This window comes from Polyodon spathula, chromosome 15, assembly GCF_017654505.1.
Source record: "Polyodon spathula isolate WHYD16114869_AA chromosome 15, ASM1765450v1, whole genome shotgun sequence".
In the NCBI taxonomy this organism is placed as follows: Eukaryota; Metazoa; Chordata; class Actinopteri; order Acipenseriformes; family Polyodontidae; genus Polyodon; species Polyodon spathula.
In genome coordinates, this window is record NC_054548.1 from 9,589,217 (window position 1) to 9,610,136 (window position 20,920).

General features: G+C 38.3%; 1 protein-coding gene across 1 annotated transcript; it reads left to right on the forward strand.

Moving 5' to 3' along the window:
• The first annotated feature begins 724 nt into the window (after positions 1-724).
• LOC121327927 (kidney mitochondrial carrier protein 1) lies at positions 725-19,929 on the forward strand. Its single transcript, XM_041272282.1, has 10 exons — positions 725-976; positions 3,775-3,867; positions 4,980-5,127; positions 6,893-6,987; positions 7,752-7,837; positions 13,058-13,153; positions 13,579-13,703; positions 16,079-16,217; positions 16,863-16,943; positions 17,253-19,929. Exons 2-10 carry the CDS (start codon positions 3,804-3,806, stop codon positions 17,292-17,294), a joined length of 876 nt encoding a protein of 291 aa, XP_041128216.1. The 5' UTR covers positions 725-976; positions 3,775-3,803; the 3' UTR covers positions 17,295-19,929.
• The last annotated feature ends 991 nt before the right edge of the window (positions 19,930-20,920 follow it).

Genomic DNA, 20,920 nt, shown 5'->3' on the forward strand with positions numbered 1-20,920 from the left:
TACCCACCGGGTTTTCCCATTTTATATGGGGGAAGTTGAAATCCCCCATTAGTATGGCTTCTCCTTTGCTACACACATTTCTAATGTCATTGTATAACAGATTATTTTGCTCACCGTCTGAATCTGGCGGTCTATAGCATGCTCCTATTATTATGCCTTTTGAATTTTTGTCTGTTACTCTGACCCATATTGATTCGGTTTTATTTTCTTTGTCCAGGTTTAACACCTGGGCTTCAAGACTGTTTCTTATGTACAGCGCTACCCCTCCTCCTCGTCTGTCCTCCCTGTCTTTCCTATACAGTGTATACCCACAAATATTATATTCGTCCCCATCACTCTCAGACAACCAAGTTTCTGTAACACCTATCACATCATAGTTACCTGTTAGTGCAGTAGCTTCAAGTTCTAGAATTTTATTTCTGATACTTCTAGCATTTAGATAAATACATTTAATGGTTGTCTTACCTGAGTTGTTGTTCTTGTTTTGATGCGGTCTCCCTTCTGTTTTTTTGTTGATTTCTCCCCCCTTCCTTTCAACAAAAAAACAGAAGGGAGACCGCATCAAAACAAGATGATCTCCCTTACAGATCATGCTGCATTCACGTGAACTTGGTGATCTGAATATATTTGCGGGACATTTGATGGTCCAATCAGGCACCGACTTGGAGGGCAGGGTGGAGTTTGGTGTATTTTCTTCGTGCACTTCGAATGTATGCAAATTATGTTCATACCAGAGTTTATACCAGAGGTGTTGCTTCATTTAGATTGCGTTTATGCACTTACGTAGAATAAGCTTAACTGTGTGCTTTGCCCGAGGAAACCTTTTTATTTTGTTGTAAAGACCTTTAACTAAGTTTTATTTATTCGTGAACAATATTGTAACGTTGTAACTGTATCTGTGCTCGGATAGTCTTCGAGGGAGCAACAGCGGAAGCATTGAAGAAGAAGACAGATTCATTTTTCACCAGAACTAAAAGTAAGTACAAAACGGACATTGCAGATTTCTGCGTACTCTGTGATGTGAGGAGAAGGCGCATGGGGTCTATTAAGGTTGTTTGAGAAAACGAACATGTAAAGACAAGCGGTGTTCTTGAAGGGACATTTTAAACAGATAAATAAAAAGTGCGATCTTAATCCGTCGTGACATCATCCGCAAATTTACTAATTTGTATATTTAAAGTTATTGTAAAATGATACATCACGGAGAAACTGGTTTCTAAGCCGACTTTGAGACCTCTTCCTCAATTTTGCTACTAACTGTAGTTTGTTAAATTTACGCTTTACTATACTTAACACTTGTGATATGCCCCGACAGTCTTCAACATTGCACGTCGCCTTAACTGTGTACTGAAAATATTTTTAAAGGTGAATTTGGTGGAAAGCGTCAGGGAATTTGACGTTGTATTTACATGCTCTCCACAAAAGTAATGTAATATAAATGCCTATGTGGAATTCGCGCGCGGTGGTGGTAAGAACACTGGAACAACGTTTTCATCAAAGGTTTTTTTTTCTTTTTTCACACTAATATTAGAATTGTTTGTCGATTGAGAGGTACAGTTTGTAAGGGTGTTATCGTTTTGCTACACGATTTACGACTCACTCACTCCACGACAGGAGATGGCAACCCCGTTTTGTGAAGAACTGAAGTGTGTTAAGAAACTGGTGAAACAAGCCTGAAAAAAAAAAAAAAAAAAAACGTTAAGCAGTGTGCTCCTTTTAGTGTAGTAAGACGGTAGATTGTCCACCCAGACCCCGCAGGCGAACAGGATTTATTTACATATCAACACACTAAACAGCTCACGTGACACTACCAGCAATGGTAGCGTACAGAGTACATGCAACACACACAAAAGTACATACAAAACTTTGGAGGGATGTACAATTGCTGAATTAATCTTCTGTCTTCAATAATAAACAAACTGCGGCTACTCGCCCAGCTGTCGCCGGTTTTGACTTGCTTACTCACTCCAACATCCAACCCTGGTTCTCTCTCACACGTTGGCACATGTCAGCTAGTTTAGCCTAGTTGGCTTTTCAGCAGACCTGAAGTGAATAAATGAAACCCTTTTAACCCAACGCCCTGCCGGACCACACCTACCTGCTGATTAGATTCCACACCTGGTAAGGGCACACAGCAGGTAGGCTGTCCCAGGAGAAAAAATTTCAATTGTAAGCAAACTTGCTTTAGTGAGCCAGTAGCCATTTTGCATTAGCACTGTACACATGGGTGACGTTGCTGAAGATCTTGATCATGGCAGATAAATGGTTAGGGCAGATATGTGACCAGGAGGATACACGACGGATTGCTGGAACTCATTGCATGGCTTCAGGTCACTTATTACCAACAGTTATTAATCATAGTGGACTTGATATGTAAAAATTGCCAACAGATACACTATCAGTGTACAGTGAGGTCTAATTACAGAACAAAGGTATATTACGAATGTCCCAGACGCTCCCCTTGCCAAGTAGATGGTGTCTGTCAGTTGTATCAGGATCCCAGTGCCCTGACTTTCACTCTTCCTTAAATAGACTCTCACTATGGGCAGCCGCTGGAGATGCTGCAAGGTGTGGTTAATCCCCAGGGTCTGGTATTTCTCTGCTCGGCGCATATGCCCATTGTGATCTAGCCCCCCAGCCAAGGTTGATTTGCAACCTTCAGTTAGTGACCCAGACACAGAAACTTCAGTGTTAACGCTTTCCTGTGTACTTTTATTATTCACAAAATAAACAAACCAAAAAGCCTAACTCCTTCCAAGCATGCTAAGCTAAACTTTTCTTCAGATCCCTTGTCTGTAAGCCAGAAGGGTAAGCTGTTTACCACTCACAAAAACCCCTTGTTATACAAACAAGTTTACACAGTTAAATTTTTCTTCTGACCACACAGGTCGCTTCTTGTGCTTCACAGGGACAACCTCTCTCACCAAAACCATAATACTAAGAACAGAGGCCTGCTTTTATGCCATGTGCCTGAGGCTTATTGATAGGCAATAACCTGTCATGCCTGCCACATTCCAGGCAAGGACTCATTAAGGCAGGATCCCCTTTTCCCAGCCCACCAACACTCACACCCATGCGCACACACACTTTTCTGTCCATTCCTCCACCTTGCCACACCATATATGGTCATTCCTGGTAAAATACAATTCTCCACAGAACCAACGCCCTTCCTCCGAAACACATTCAAGACACACTATCCACCCAAAAACTAGTGTATACAAGTGAGTTATAAATTAACAAAATTAAAAACATGCTTTCAAACACACACACACACACACACACACACACACACTTACACGATTATACAAAGTAAATGTTATTGTTAAAAATAAAACATTTAGCTTAGTCCTACACAGCTGCTCCCAGTTTGAGGCCCAGTTTAGCATATTGCTCATTATTGTTGCCCTCTTGGACTGTTTTTTTGCCTGCTTGAAATGTGTAGAAATGTAACTGGTTTATTGTAGCACATAAAAGATCAAAGTCTTTCGAAACATAACAGTATAGGGCAGGGGTCTCCAACCCTGGCCCTGGAGGTCTAGAAGGTTTTAGGGGGTTTCTGCAACATCAGTGGCTAAAGATCTTGACTAATGATGTCAAAAACTGGATCAATTAAGTAACGGAGAGACTGGTTGAAATGAAAACCAGCAGCCACAGTAGCTCCCCAGGACCAGCGTTGGAGACCACTGGTACAGGGAGTAGGGAGTAGGGAGTAGGGAGCAATAGTCTTGTAAGAATAGTCGCCTTTTTATGTGTTTTCCTTTCTTTGTTTCACAGAACTAAAGACTTTCCCTCAAACATTTACTATGTCTAACTTCAACTGGAAGCCCTTTGTGTATGGAGGTTTGGCTTCTGTAACTGCTGAATGTGGTAAGCGTGACCTCTCTTGTTTTTTTTTGTTTTAATTTAATGTGGATTAACAAAACCGAGTCAGTTTAGCAGCAGGTTTACCATTAACCAGCAGGTTTGAAACATACAGCTATGGCCCAAAAGTTTTGCTTCACCTGGAATTTTTAGGATTAAGACATAATTTTGAAAAAAAAAAAGCAGGATGAACTGTGAAAGTGTTGCATCACCCAACATTAACACATTTTGCTTCATAAAGTCAAGTGAAACCTGCTGAATAATGTTAGGTTAACATATTGAATAGCATGCCGCTTTGTAGTTTTCCATATACTTAACAAAAAACTGAAAAATTGAAAAATGTGACAATTCGAAATCTAACATGAAATACTATACTACTGTTATGGTCTCCGGTAGACTTTTTTGCAGGATCATTTTATAGTGTCTTTGATTACATGATGTTAAATAAAAACTATCCGAAACTCTATTTCCTATATTTAAAATTCTAAAGTGATGCACATGGAGTGGTTTGTATTTACTGTTTTCATGCATATTGTGGCTGTTAAAACCCACTTTTGTCTCTGTCATGACACAACCACTGTTCATGTGAAAACCTATCCTCTACCTTTACTTTATCTGTTTGACTGCCCATCTTTACCCCTGATATATATATATATAATATATATATTATATATATAATATATATATATATATATATATATATATATATATATATATATATATATATATATATATATATATTATATATTTGTGTGTGGTGTGTGTGTGTGTGTGTGTGTGACATGCAGCTTTTTTCCTTACATTAGAATTGTAGTGATTCAAAATTGGTTCTTTTTGTTAAAGTTCTGATGCAACCTTTGAATGTAAACATCAATCTCTCTTTCCTCTCTTTGAGGTCTTGAAAGCTTGTGAATAATTATTATTTAGTTAGTCCAATAAAAGGTATCGCTTCTCCTTCTCTTTGTCTATCAACTGTACTGAAATTTGCAGTGCAAAAAAGAAAGCAAAAAATATAAGGAAGATGCATTAGCATGTAGAGCCAATATTAAAACGTAAGCAGAGATTTACACTGAAACACTTTGCAGATACCCTTTAAATAACAAGTAAGTTTATTCTAGGTACCTTCCCTATTGACCTCACCAAGACCCGTCTTCAGGTGCAAGGCCAGGTCAGTGACGCCCAACACAAAGAGATTCGATACCGGGGGATGTTTCATGCTCTTGTCCGGATATACAAAGAAGAAGGATTGAAAGCATTATATTCCGGGTAGGTAGCTTTTATACATTGGTGAATACCATTGAGCATTGGTTCATAGCTCTGTGCTGCAATCTGTACTAAAACACAGTGTCTGTACCACCAAGAATCAGTTCTACGTTCTGTGGATATAAATGATTGTTAGTCCCTGTGGTCCACATTTTAACAGGCTGTATCTTGGGACCACATGTCCAAATATAAACTGTTTCTGGCATTCAGAGATGCCAATGGCTACGATTTGGCCGTAGCAGCTACTATTTCAGGTTCTGCTACGGCTCTACGTCGAAGGAGTATAATACTATGTTTATTTATTAAATAAAGAAATGATGGATACTCCCTATTTATGAAATATTATTTCAATTCCAGGTGTGTCTTTTCTTGTATTTTTTTAAATGAATTCATTGTTCTTAATGCTGTATTTCAGTGAGAGTTTATTGTGGCATTTTGATTGACATACTAAAAGCTCAGAGCTGGGTTTCTTAGTAACTGGTTCAGGGGTGCTGTGCAAATGTTGCCTTGCGATCATTATCAATCACACGTTTACTTAGTTGCTTATCAGTTATTTAAAATAGTCAAACAAAAAATGTAACTCTCCTCCATCTAAAAGATCTAGGTTGGCTTGTATTTAAATATCAAGAGGAATTTACCACAGAATTAAAAGAAGTTGAGTGAATGTCACGTCTACTGTGAATACTGCCGGACAGACTTCTCTGTGAAACAAGGTGGCCGTCATGAGAGTATCACTCATATAGGTACTTTGAAACACCAGCAATATGCAAAATCTGACACTTCCCACTGTATGTTTGTGCAAATGGGTTTTCAGGTTTAGCTCGCTTTAAAGAATGAATTATACTACACAGCATTCTGTGTTTTGACAGTTGCAAAAAAACATTGTTAAATCTTTCTTGAGGTTATTTTGGTAGTTATTGAAAGTTTTGGGGTTGAATATTTCAGTCCAGGTTTGACAGCACTTATGAGATCCTAAAACACTGTTCATTACTAATATTTAAATCCAGAATAAATAGAATAAAACAAAAAAAAAATCTGTGTTAAGTATATTTATTGTTTTTTTTTTTTAATTTCTAAATTCCACGTGTTTACAATTACCAAAATTATAGAACAGCAAAAATGAGGGCTTTGCCTTGCCAGAGTCTAAAAGCCCCGCTTTGCTTGACACATGCTACTAATTTCTCCTTTGATAAGTCTCTGGGCATTCCTTGTTTTATTCTTCATTATTTCAGATTATTATTTGAAGTTGGAAAACATCATCCTTTTTTGTGGCTGCTTTTGGCTGGGTCTTGTCAGAATGAATGTGACTGGTGCTGTGTTTGCTTTGTTTTATTATAGTGGGAAGCTTGCTGTTGAGAACAAACATTTCTTGTATTTTCTTTGCATATTTTTTAAACAGAACAGGATACTATAAACTACAAAAAATCTTTAAAAAAAAAAAAAAAAAAAAAAAAAAAAAAAACACACAAACTATTGAATAATCCATCAATCAATCAAAACATATGCACTTGTACAGAGCCTTTACTGAACAAGCTTCTCGGAGCACTATACAAGTCAAACAAGGACCTGAAGAAAAATGTCAAACTAAACAAATATGTTTTTTAAGCTAGAATGAAAGTTTGCATGCATGAAGTCATTGTTCTTCATGTCTGCAGGCAGAGAGTTCCACACATAGGGAGCATAGCTGCTGAAAGCTCTTGAGACAGAATGTTTAAACTATAATTGCAGTACTTATGAAGTTCAGTTGACAGTGTTTATTGTATTGTAGGATTGCCCCTGCTGTGCTGCGGCAAGCTTCCTATGGAACGATAAAGATTGGCACGTACCAGAGCTTCAAACGCCTCTTCGTTGACAGCCCAGAAGGTAATGAGGGAAATGTGTATATTCTCTGCCCTGACACACACTCTGTTGCATTGTCTACTCTATTAATAACGCTGGCATTTTTTTTAATGCTCTACTTCTGCATGTTGTTGTCTTCAGACTGGTTCTCCTTGGGAAACGTCTGCTTTAATTAACTGTTTCAGTAAAAGGGGGACAGGACGGCAATATCAACCTAATGGTTCATATTCTATGACAGTCCTGTATGTACAGTCAGCCTTTGGTGACATTGCTGCTTGGTATAACTGCATAATCCACTTCTTCAAAGTACTGATACTGATGCCACTGTGACCCTGCTGTTCTGCTGCAGTGGTTCCGAACTCTGTGCCTTGAATTCCAGACCAGGTCTTTGTTCCAATCAAGTCCTAAGTTAGTCAATTGGCCTTGTTCAGCCAATTTAGGACCTGGTTGGAAGAAATACTATATTATAGGGACACTGGTCTGCTGTGTTCAATCTCATTCATAGTGGTTCAGTGGTTAGAGCAGTTACCGTTCATCTCTCCGTCTGATCTGGGATCTCCAAGTTAAATACGTTTTTTTTTTTGTCAGCCTACCCACTGGTTGAGTGATCGCCAACCCATCCACTTTGCAGAATAAGCTTCAAATAGCATGTTGTAATTTGAGAGTGTTATATGGTGTTCAGGTACAAAATAGCTGCTGAATTCCACCCCAGTGTTTAATCATTTAATTATAAAGCACTGGTTACCCTTTGAATAAATAACTAAATGAATATGTGTTTTTTGTTGTAGAGGAGTCCCTGCTGGTCAACATTCTGTGTGGAGTTCTGTCTGGAGTGATCTCCTCTTCCATTGCTAACCCCACGGATGTATTGAAAGTAAGGAGGGAGATTGTATTTGTAAGACCTGTTTTTCATTCTTTACCTTCAGAAGAGCATTTGAGCATCACTGGTATGGTTCAAGTTGGTTTGTAAAACCGCTACAGCTCTTACATCACAAACTGTTTCAGATCCAGACTTCATATGTTAGGAATGTAACAATACTTTTTACTTTGAAAAAAGAGTAGGTACATTTACCTTAACCATTTTATGGTGTTAGCACTTTTTGGCTAATGTTGCTCCAATGTTTTTAGCACTCTACAGCTATGGCTTATCCTAGCTTTGAGCTTATGCTGTGATTGTACAGCCTTGCTCATTGTACATGTGGAGTACATTGCAAGTTGAAAGGTCACATTGTAACATGATTTGTATAAAGGAAGGACGGCAGTCCTGGCATTTGGGATTCTCCAGACGAGCTCAGTCTTTTTAAAGGCAGATCTTTAGAAAAATGTGAATAACTCAATATTGGAGCAGTAACCTAGACCACTCAGAATGCTTGTAAACACCATACAAAAGGGAAATGTAGAAAAGGAAATTATATTTGAATCTATAGCTATGGCCAAAAGTTTTGCATCACCCTATATAAATAACACATTTTGCTTCATAAAGTCAAATGAAACCTGCTGAATAATGTTACATTAACATATTGAATTACATACTACTTTTTAGTTTTCCATACACTTAACGAAAAATATGACCTTTCAAAATCTTACTTGAAATACTGTACTACTGTTATGGCTTCCTGTAGACTTTTGCAATATCATTTTGTATTGTCTTTGATTACACAGTGTTAGATAAGATCTAAATGATGTTCATAGAGTTTAACAATATATAGATGTATCTCAATTCTAAAATTCTAGGTGATGCGAAACCTTCAGCCGTAGCTGTATTTGCTTATTAATACTGTAGTGGCTTACCATATTTGCAGTCTTTTTTTAAACTTTCCCCCACCATCTTAACCATCCTGCACCATTGTCCAGACCAGCATCTCGTTCGCAGTTGTGTTCCATTAGTGGCAGCAGAAGCATACAATTTAAAAAGACAAAGCCATTTATTTGGAAATGGGAAAACTCTGTCAGGCCTGGCTACACATTGTTTCAGGTGTTGCTGTTGTTGTCTAAGCAACTGAAATGTTTTCTACACATTCAGTTCACTTGACTGTTCCCTGTTCTATCACTTTGTACTCCGGCTCTTGTGGGGTGAATTTCGATTTTAAAAAGGGAAAGCTGAGCCTAAATTAGAAAGGGAAGCCGGAAGTCTTCAAAGTCATGAGTGAGTGAATGCTAGCACAAGTTACACAACAGCATTTCATTATGTTTGTATGTTATTACAGCAGCACTTGGGAGTTGGGAAATATAAACAAGAAGGAAATTATTACACTGTAAAACAAAAATGAACAGAATAGTTCTGGACTTGTTTTCTATTGTAAAGTCAACATTAAAAGCTGAATACTGAATTAGATCTTCTGGAGTTTGAGTATTGTCTATAAAAATGGTGTACTTGTTTGTTTCACTGATATATGAACATGTGCTTCTGAAGTCATCAGATAAGAAAGGTGGTGCTTACACACCTTTAATTATTAATATCGATAGGGTTACTGGTAAGCTCATGATGTTTGTGGTGATGGCTCTTACTGTAATACACAGGAAGTGTTGGTCTTGCCAGTAGTTTGATAATGTTGGCAAGTATTTGCTCCCGTTTTCTTAAAGCAAAATCATTATTTAGCAGACGCCTTTATCCAAGGCGACTTACAGAGACTACAGATATCTTGATATAAATGTGTGTAAAGCATCATGTTCCAGTGCTGCAAACTTTACAGTGGTGCTCAGGCTTAATAAATCGTAGTCCCTAAACACCATTACAAAAGACTTCTAAAAGCCGTTGCTTCAGATCAGAGGAGGTCTGTGTTTTTTGTTTCTCACAAGCACATCTATACAGTAAGTCAATTCTGTTTTGGAATGTCAGTTTGTGACAGTTATTGGTGTTTGGTGGTTGGCAGGGATGGGGTTAATTCCTCCCTGCCAAAAACATGTGAGAATGTGGCTAGAGCCTTAATTAGAGAAGTGCTAATTATTAATTAAGCTCCAGCAACATCCCATAAAAGGAGAGCCCAGCGTGGGGAGAGGAGTTTGGTGAGTGAACCTGTGTTGTCTTTGTGTCTGTGCTGTCTTCAGAGGTTCAGTGAAAGCTCTACCCAGCCTGAACAGTTTTTGTTTAAACCTTTGTTTTGCTCTTGTGCCTTTTTGTTTGTACTTTTATGTTGTTTTGTTTATTAAAGTGTGCTTTAGCGCATGTACTGCAGTTTCCTGGCTTCTGAGTGTCTGCCTCGCCACTATACTGTCACGCATTCAGGAACGAGGGTGGCCACATCCTTCTTTCCACAGGGTGCATTTAAACAGTAAAATAAAGATGCATTTGCTCATAGGAAAATGACGTACAGAGGCAGTTTGCAGCTGTCGCACTGAGCATTAGTTTTGCACTGCTTCTCATTTCCAGTTTTAATTACCTGCACATGTTTTTGTGACCTGTGGTGTTGCTTGACAAGGAGAAAAATACAGGGGTCTGATTAGAACTGAGCCTAAAAATGAAACCCTGCAACTGTGGTAAACAGGAAGGGAATTGACAGTGGCAGTTTGAGGCTATTACATAGCTACATAGACGGGTCCTGAGAGAAATCTTGCTTTGTTTACATCGAGGAGGAGAGCGTTCACTCTGCAGGATAACTACTAGGGAACCCTTCAACTGTCAGTCTCATTGCTGTTTGTGTACTTGGGCTGTCCCATCTATTGGTAGCGATTTTTAATAAACGCATCACTATTCTGTACTAGAATTTAAGTCTCGGGTCTTTTTTTTTTTTTTTAAGTGAACAGCAAAAGTATAATAGTCTAATAACGGTTGCTAAATAAAATATTAACCTGAATGTAAAACAATCGAAGTTGCATCAAATTCAAGACAAATATAATGCTGCGCTGTGCATGCTCAGGTTGCAGTGTTTAGTGATGTGATTGTTTGATAGTGTTTGGGCAGAGTCCTGACTTGTACTAGGATGAAAACTTGTGATTAAAATGTTTCAACAACCAATTTGTGGTAGTTTTACATTTGTGAACTCCATGTTAAAAAAAATTCCCACAGGCAAACCAAGTAACTGTTTTATAGGATTGTGACAAAGTGGTTTATAGTGCACAGGTGCATGTTGATGCGGTGCTCAGTAATGACATAAAACCGTTCACGCTGAGAAAGCAGCTCTTTTTAATCCATACATACCACTTTAGGGCAATGACTTTGGGCATTGTGACTCCGCTCCCTTCCTGGATGGCTGGCTTCTGACTGACCCTGGAATGAACTGCCAGACCAACCATGAAGCACTGTGTTCCTGTTATACAGCGCCCTCACAGATCGGAAGGGACACTCTTGAGTAGGATTAATTCACTCTCACAAGGATATAAAAGACAAGCAGGCTTTATGCGTCACCTTTGCAGTAGTTAATGCACACAAATATGCAAGTCCATCACGCATACCACAGCCTACTCTAGTCTCAATCTCCAAGGGAATCCCTGTTTCTAGTGCAGAGACAATACTGGAAATTAGCTCACACAAGTGTGCACGGCACTGAGATGTACAGAAGCAAAGCTAATGTACTATGTTTTGAGTTCTTATCAATGGGGAGGGTTTTTTTTCTATTCAGAATTCTATAACGATTGATAAAATACGTGGGTACTTAAGAATTAACCAAGTCAACTGTTAAAGTTAAGTGAGAATGTAGCAGTTATCATTGTTATGACAAGGTGCAAGGGGGCTAGCACACTAGGGCATGTGTGTATCCCTATGTACTGGACAGTAAAGCAGAGTGACTTCGTTTTCTCTAAAGAAGGATTTTAAACAGTTTGGGCACTCTCCATTATTAAAGTAATAACCTACAGTAACTGACCAATGATACTGATAACCAAGAACTATCCGTGCCAGCACTCCAATGTAATTTTAGATGCGTCTTAGACTGCATGTTTTGTAAAGCATTTGCTACTGCTTTTCCTAATGCCCCTTGCATTTACAATCAATACATTAGTGTGACGGGATACACCCCGCTTCTGTGTATATATATAATATATATTTTGTATTTGTGTTATGTTATTATTTAAATGTATGGTTTGGTGTTTAAAAAACACGATGCCATACATTTTAAGTAATAACAACACAAATACAAAATAATATATACAGTGCTCTCGGTTATAACGCACCTCGGATAAAACGCTCCTACAGCATGTCCACAAATTCCCTATAACAGTGATTCATGCAATATTTTTACAGTAAATACAGTACAGTTGTTCAAACTGCAAACAACTTCTCAGTCTAACTTCCGTTTCTGTCTCTCCCTTTTGATACAGTGTCTGAACTGAAGAAAAGCTTCTCTGGCACTTTATAACACAGACATCTTCTTCAGCATTTGTTTTGTAACTAAATAAATGTTATGCCTATTCCATGGTTATCTTTCCTAATGTATTTACTTTTTTGCTGCAGAGGAGCTGCAGTTTTCTCCAGGAGATGCAGCCGAACCTGGGCCGAGCCCATTCCATATCCCCTCGCCCGACCCGCTCTCCTTCTTGCACTTGGTTTGCTTGTTTGTTGCTTTGGACTGAATTCCCGAAAACTTTTAGCCAGAAAAAAAAAAAATATTTCCGCAAATTTTTAGCCAGGAAAAAAAAAAGTTGCATTTTTCCTTCACTATATATGCATTATAGAGAGGGAGTTATTTTATTTTAAATATAAAAGTCTGACTGTTACAATGTCACCGCAGCGGCGCCCCCGGGGGGGAGGTTTAAATATTACGAGAAACCACACAGGGGGCCCGAGACCTGCGTTACGCAAGGGTCGCTCCCTCGTGACACGGGCGAGGTGTACCGCTGTCACAATTACCTACATATTGTATAACTCTTGATGTACCTGGAGGATCCCGTCCATTTACACTGTATGTCACACTTTCATTTTTGCCCCCAAGATAGACTTCCGTTTTGTATTTTTATGGATTATTTCTGGTGTTCTGCTGTTTTGTAAGATGTTCAAATCAATTTGGGCTGTCTTAATTGTTTTTCATTTTGTTGATGTCCAATAGTATTACATTGGAAGGATGAATATGAAACTATTCAAACAGAAACCAGTTCTTCAGTATGCTTGTCCTTTTTTTATTAATCGTATTGTCTCGTATTCTTCGTTTCTGCTTTGTAGATACGAATGCAGGCTCAGGGATGCGTCATGCCGGGAGGAATGATTGGTAATTTCATCAATATCTATCAGCAGGAAGGAGCTCGTGGCCTTTGGAAAGTAAGTGTCTTCAATTTTCAGACATTTCTTTAGAGAGTGGGAAGCTGTGGTCATACAGTAGGCTTAGCTATACTTACCTGTACAAAAATGACCCACGGTACAGAATTTTACCACTAAGAGCGGGTTAATGGTCTTAAAAGTGGTTTGTAGCTAACAAAATAATCTCCTTACTTGTCCTTCACACAAATGTGCAGCTTTGAGAATGGATTTTATTTTTTAATTATCTGGCACTACTGTATGTTGATTACAGTCTGCTTGCCTTGGAAAGTCTGTTACTACTTAACTTCCTAGGTCATGTCATCTCAGCAGGGGGAAAGCATGTCTTGCAAACAGATTTCTTGAGTCCAGTGTAGTATAATAGACAAGCGCCTTTGTCAGCCGTTTCAGGTCATGTGACCAGGAACTCACTTTGCTCTCTGCTTTAGGGGGTGTCCCTGACTGCTCAGCGGGCAGCCATTGTGGTAGGAGTGGAGCTGCCAGTGTATGACCTCACAAAGAAGCACCTCATCAAGTCTGGGCACATGGGAGACACCGTCTACACGCACTTCGTGTGAGTAGTCTTTTAACTGAGCAGCGCTGCCCTTAAGGTAACTGCAAAATTACAGTGCAGATTTTCTCAGGGTTATGTTATGCAGTTATCACAGTTTTGCTATGTTTTTTATATGCTTTGTCATTCCTCTCTGTGCTTTAGAGTGCTTGCCTATGTTTTGCTATGCTTTATTACACTTTGCTATTCTTTTGATGGTGTTTCAAAAACATTGATAGTGGTTTTTGGGAGATAATGCAGTTCAATAAGAATTGCAATCATCTGTGTCACTCCCACTACCTACATGTCTAAAAACACAGATGAAATAGTCTCTTGCACCATTATTTAAAGTTTATTTAACCAGAAACGTGCCACTGAGATTCAAGTCTCTTTTTCAGAAGATATTTAAGGTTCAATCCCATGCCAAGTTGGAAAGAATCAAGTGGATTGATTGATTTAATTTTGCCGTTGTTGAAATTTCACATTCTCAAACAGACATTGCAATCCCACATCTCGAACATAACAATCTTTCTGAACAGTTTCAATCTGGATTTAGATCTTTACACAGTACTGAGAAACGAACAAATGTCTGTTTCAGGCAGACTCTGGTAAATTGTCTCTTGCACTGCTTGATCTCACTGCTGTTTTTGATACTGTATGCCATGGGAGATTGAGTGACCGCCTCAAATCCAACGTTGGTATCTCCGGCACAGTGCTTGACTGGTTTAAATCTTACCTTTTCTCTAGGTGTCAGTTTGTTTCAATGGGTGGCAATTCTTCAGGTTGTCTACCAGTAACCTCTGGGGTTCCTCAGGGATCGGTCCTGGCTCCCCTTCTTTTCAATATTTACATGCTCCTCTTGGCTTCCTTACATCGGCTGCCTGTTAAGCAGAGAATTTAGTTCAAAGTCCTGCTTCTAACCTATAAAGCTTGTTGTGAACTTGGTCCTGATTATATCTGTGAGCTGGTGAAGTCCTACACTCCAGGTGGTTCTCTTTGTTCCTCTAACTCGGGTCACTCTCTGTTCCTTTTTTCCACCTTGTTTTTAGGGGTGGAAGAGCTTTTCCTAATTACACTCCCAGATTCCCTAAGTATTTGCTTGACTGACTCACTTTAGATTTTTTTTTTTTTTTATTGTATCTTTTTGATTTGGCTTATTAATTGTTCAGTGCTTGATGATAACTCTGTTGTGGAAGGTGCTATATTAACACCAGTTGTATTCTATTATATGAACATTTTAAATATCTTGTATCCTTGCTGCCCTGTTGACAGTGTTGTGGTGGGTGTTTTTTTTTTTTTTTTTTTTTTTATTTCATTTAGCAATTAAACCTTGAATCAAGAAATTCATGTTGCATAGCTTAAAATAAATTGTACCAAGTGGCATTGATTAAGTTACTCATTGCCGTGTAATCTGGTCTATTTGTTGTTGCACCACGCGATCAGTTCTGTGTGGACAGAGTAGTCGGTTCAGCTCTTTCCACAATGGCAAGTCCTGCAATGCAGACAGCAGAGCAGTTTACTGAACAGAACACAAGCTGCCAAAAGCAAATAGAAACCCTTTAGCTGTAATACATGGGGAATATGTCTATAGGATATTAATGTACTCCATGCAGCATAGCATAGGTCTTTTATAATGAAAACAAAATCAAATTTGCATGTATCCCAGCCATAAAGACCGGAGTTAAGTGCAAGACCAAGTTCCTTTGCTCCCAATGGCAACTATAACACAGTTTGTTCCATTCCACTCTAAATGCTGATTTGTGAAATCCTGCATGCCAAACACTTGGGTGTGATAAGACCATGTCATTTGTAACTGTGTGTGTCTTTTAAGGTGTGGCATTATTATGTAAACAACACATTTACAATACCGTAATAAATTGGACGATTTCAGCTATAACTTTTAAATACTCATCATAATATACAATAGTTGTAAAAAAATAAAAATAAAACTTACAGGTGCCTGGTGAGCTCAATATGGATACTTACAGGCTGGTCTTTGTCAAGCTACTGGGTGTAAAGAGGCAATCAGCTTGGTGATGGGATAGGATGATGCCCAGTGCCCACTCACCTTCATTTCTCCTGAGCTGTTGTGGGGAGATGTTGCGATGCAGATGCAGAATTGGGGAGAACAATGGAGGAATGGAGGTTGCCCGTTTGTTTAGTCCTCATGATTAGTAAGTGGGTTGCAGTAAAAACAGATCAGTAATATATAGCGTAGTACTGTAGGTGCCCCAGTTTAAACACAGGCCCTGTAAGATCGGGGTAACCGCAAAATAACGGTTTGATCACCTATATCTGATTTGAATTGTTCAATACCTTTTCAAAATAGCTCAGTTTGGTTGGTAAGTTTCGCCAAGTAAGCTGTACTAACTTGGTATTGCGGGTTTGCTTTATTGCAGCTCAAGCTTCGTATGTGGGCTGGCAGGAGCTCTGACTTCCAATCCTATTGATGTAGTCCGGACTCGCATGATGAACCAGCGAAGCATTCGGGGCGGGACCTGTGCAGGCTACAAGGGCACGCTCGATTGCTTACTGCAGGTAGCTTCATTCACAGCACCAACAGATTATCTTCAAAAGCAACATCTAATTTCCACATGGGAGGGGGGGCTGTTTTTTAACAATGTAAACAGTAACAAATCTTAATGATGCTACTCTAAATGTGTATCCTTACTCTTTTGCCAGCGTCTTTTCACATTTTTTTATTGTGAGGTGAGGTTAATCTTGTTTTAATTATGGATGGTATGTTCGGTAATTAAGACCCCAATACCTACTGTGAGACACAATCAGCAATAAAGAATACAGTACTTTTATGTTCTTTTACAGCTTGTGTTAATATTTAAATGGTGATTGTGGCTCCTGTTTATTAATGAGTCTGTTTTTTCACTTGACTTTATAAAATGTGAGTCAACATTGCAAAAGAAACAGATAAAAATGTAACAACCAACGCTATTTTTACCTGAACTGCAGGTCAGCAAGTTCAATCAATGTCTGGCACTGTGAGGATAGCTGAAAAGTAACTCCAGTTTGTCAGGACATTGAGGTTAGTTACAACAGTACAGTGTAGCAGCTCACAGGCAAAATGTATCGTAGTGTTCCACCAGCTTTAGCATGTCTTATGTCTTATTTTAAATGATGTTAAAAACACTGTTTTGTTTGTTTTGTTTGTTTTGTTTGTTTTTTCAGACTTGGAGGACAGAAGGATTCTTTGCACTGTACAAGGGTTTTTTTCCAAACTGGCTGAGACTTGGTCCATGGAACATCATTGTATCCTTTTCACTTTTTTCTTATTCTTTTAACTGAGGGAAATGCTTTTACAAAAGAATAATGATGTCAAGAGTGATGAAACACAATGCATGTTTACATCTATGTAGAGGGCTTGCTGCCCTAGTCCAGGGTTCCCAAACTGGAGACCCCTGGGAGGGCACAAGATGAGTTCAGGGGGCCACAGCACATTTGGTTCCACTAGTTTCCTAAGATCATAATACTCTTCCATCTTCAGTATTTCCTGGGGCATGCGTTCTAAATTATTTCATCCTTTTTTAATAATGATTTTTCTTAACTTGCTTATCACAGTTCTTCCTGACATACGAGCAGCTTAAAAAGATTGAAGTGTGAAAACGATGCTTTACTTGACTTGGAAGAAGGAGACCAAGGCTGTATTAGATGCTTTAACCTGCACATCAAGGTTTTTTGGCAAAACTGTGGTGCCAGTATTAATGCATGCTGAGGATACTCTGGCCAAAGTGGAGGAGTTTTTAAGTACAGATTGCTGTCTGAGAAGAGGCAGTAACAGCACTGTTAATGTAAAAAGTGGCCTTCAGTTCTATTATTTATTGCATAGTAAGTTTTGATTTGATGGGGAATGGTAATGGTTTCCGTATATATATGGACAATAATTGTTATGTTATGCCTCTCTGGTCCTATTCACAGATGTTTAATTTTATCTATTTTGATTTATTGAAGTTTTAATAATCCTAAAATTGTTCTTGAGTTCCCTAAAAGCCTCCTTGAAAAGGAACCGAAATGTATTTGATTTGTCAAACAGACTTTTAACAAAAACATTCTTTACCTAACTCATGAGGCTAAGCAAGGTAAGCTGTAGGTACTATCTGCATAGCAACTGCTGTGAAAGATTTCAAGAGTTTACTGCTTTGAACAATGAAGCAGGAAAGGTAATGCCTTTTTTCACTTGACTGAGAATGCTTAATGCTTTATAGTGTTGTGCTGTATGTTAATGTGGTATTGCTATCATCGTACATATTTTGATTAATGAAAGTCCACAAGGTTTGAAAAAGGCTTACAAAGCTTTTTTTGGCTGTTTTAGGGTTAGCTGTTTAACTTTTAAGAGTGTTTGTAAACACTCTCTTAAAAAAATAAATAAATAATAGGGCCCTTTGCTTTTAAATTAAGAAGATGAACAAGTTGAAACAGTTGATGCTAATTTTTTCCACAGTTATGTTTAGTAAGTTCAGATGTTATCAGGGTTGGCTCATGTTAGCGGTTAACCCAGAATTCATGCCAGACTATGTTATCTTTAACCTATTTGACCTAAAGAATGTAAAGAAAATAACCAGGTCAAAGATAAATCCAGAGTAGGAAGCCAGTTTCCACTCTGTGGATTTTATTGTTCTTTGTGATAACACTTCTGTTTCCTTGGTGTATTTGTTGTTCCTATCTTCCCATGAGCGGATTATTGACATCACACTTGCACTTTATTATAGCAATCAATGTATTCTTCATAGAGATCAGTGGAACCTCAACCGTTTTACAATAAGATAAAAACATAATGCATCAAATACAGTGGAATCTTTTTAGTATGGCCAACAGAGGGGCTGAGTAATGGTCTTTACTGAGAGATGATCCTAATAGATGGATCTATTGAGATTTAAAGGATCTGACCTTTCTTTACTGAGATGGTCATAAAGAGTGAGTTAACTATGTAAGTATGTGTATGCCCAGCTGATACCAAGTATATTTTAAAGAAACATTTTGGATGTGTGTTTATAGTTACTGTTTTTATGAGATATAGAAATACATACACTTTATACTTTGGGAGTTTTAATATAGATTAAAAGACCTTTTCGCTTGCTAAAAAGCTCTGTATCTTTTGAATATGATGATGTCAAGCGCACAATCTATTAACAATAGTTTTCCTGTTCAGTTGGACGTAAAATATCAATGTTCATCTTTCAAAGTTGTCACCCAGCATGTCCTTAAGATATGGAAAGGCAGCTTGTTAATAGCCTCTGTAAAGGGCTTGGTGTTCTTTTATCATTTGCACAGTGTATTATTTATTATAAATTTAAAATGCCGTATATTTGTACGACAGCATTTCAATGCACACCGACTGGAAGGATTTTTCTGTAGTTTTATGACCAGGTGTTAATGAGCACAAGGGTACTGAGTTTTACAATGAAACGTGTATATTTCTTTTTGTTGTATGTATCAGCTTTAAACCTGTTTATTTTTGGTCCCTGAACGACATATAAAAAAAATATTATGCCCTAAAAAGAGACCAAATATGAAGTTTGTTACAGGTTGACTTCCAGGTCAATGTGCGTAGCAAACATTTACTGCAGTACACTGTGGTGAAAGAATAGTGTTGTATAGCCCAGTCATAGTGAAAGCACATGCAAGCATGGTGTATAACTGGGAACTAGGGTATAAACAACAGGTAACAACAAATTAAAAGCATGGGTAATCTTATTAAACTACAGTAAGAGCATAGTATAAACGACCTGAATATACTGTGGTTAACATACCTGGGGACAGTCTCCAATCTTCCACTGTGCTTCAGTCCAACCCAGCTCTACTTCAGGACCAGCACTGCTAACAACATGCTGCAATGATAGCAGCTATCTGAATCTCTTCACTGTCTGGGCAGGTTATTTGATCAGATGCAGTTGTTTTTGCTTCAGATCTAACCTACAGCTAGACAGGAGTCTATAAACCAGACAGACTGTATGAGATAACACAATTGAACAAAATGAGCACATATTGTTAAATATATTTCTTTTATATGCTTTTAATAACCTCATCACTCCAACAGTATGCCTTGTTGCCTTCTGCTTTAACCATTATACTGAGCCTCTAGCACTATTGTTGTCTCTACCAGTAGGTGTCGCTATTAGACAGAACTGAAATCAGCAAAAAACAAATGCAGTGGGAAATGTTCTCAATTTTATGTACAAATATATTTCTATGCCTTTTGTACCAATGTGTCAAACTGAATAAAATGCTTTATATGCAGTGTCCAGTCCTCAATTCCTCTACTAATCTTGGACTGTGTCCTACAGCACAGGAAATGAGTGGGTACCACCAGCATGTTTAAATTTGTTGTATTTAAAAAAAATAAAATAAAAAAAAATCTGCATTCTAAAGCAGAAATAAAACAAACAATGGACCAGTACGTCTTCAGCACATAAAATGTGGGGTTACTGTTGACAAGAGGTAAGAAAATGCATGTTAAAGCCTTGGCTATCTATCATCACTAGTTGAATACCTGTGTTTTGGGTAGTTATTCCACCTGCTAGAAGTGCCCTCTGCTGGCATTACCCCACAGTGCTCACAGTTACCAGCATCACGCATGTTTTAATATTAATGGAATGTGAACAAGAGACCTAGTACGGCATACTGTAAAAAACGTGTATTATCCAAAACTAATTTGGATCTGCGGTTGTTCTGGTAATCAAATTAGAAATTGTTTAAAATACTTAAAATCCGGAAACCTCCTAAAATATGATTTTATTGAACTGCACCGCACTGTTCTTTAATTACCAGGGATTGCGGGCTGATAGCACGTTTTCTCTGACAGTAGAGAGAAGAGCACTGCACACAAGACCGGTTAGGGGTGTGTTCATAGAACAGGTGTTTGGATGACTAAAATCAGTCGAGGTTTTACTGTGCTGGGGTTGCATGCAGGCCTTATTTCCAGTCCATCGATGTGGAAAAGAAGTCCTTCGACTTTTGTTGAGCTGCGAGACGCATTCTCACAGGAAACCAGTTTGTATGTAACCACCCTACACACCTTTACAGCAATCTACGTTTTTTTTTTTTTTTTTTACTGAACCAGCGTGATCATGGCTTAGGTATTTGTGTATGTATCTGGAAAACAAAACGTATAAACGTATAATTATTGCACGGTTCTCCAGAGAAAGCTGAATTTCAATGTTCGCTTTCAGAGAAACTGGAAAAGTGGCATTTTAGCTGTCTGGTCTTTGGTTTTACATCCAGACAGACGT

Bases quoted from the DNA above. Each gene is read 5' to 3' on its own strand.
- LOC121327927 (XM_041272282.1), top strand. From the start codon at position 3,804: ATGTCTAACTTCAACTGGAAGCCCTTTGTGTATGGAGGTTTGGCTTCT. The intron at 6,988-7,751 runs GTAATGAGGGAA...TTTTTGTTGTAG, and splicing joins CTTCGTTGACAGCCCAGAAG to AGGAGTCCCTGCTGGTCAAC. The intron at 16,944-17,252 runs GTATCCTTTTCA...TGCTTATCACAG, and splicing joins TTGGTCCATGGAACATCATT to TTCTTCCTGACATACGAGCA.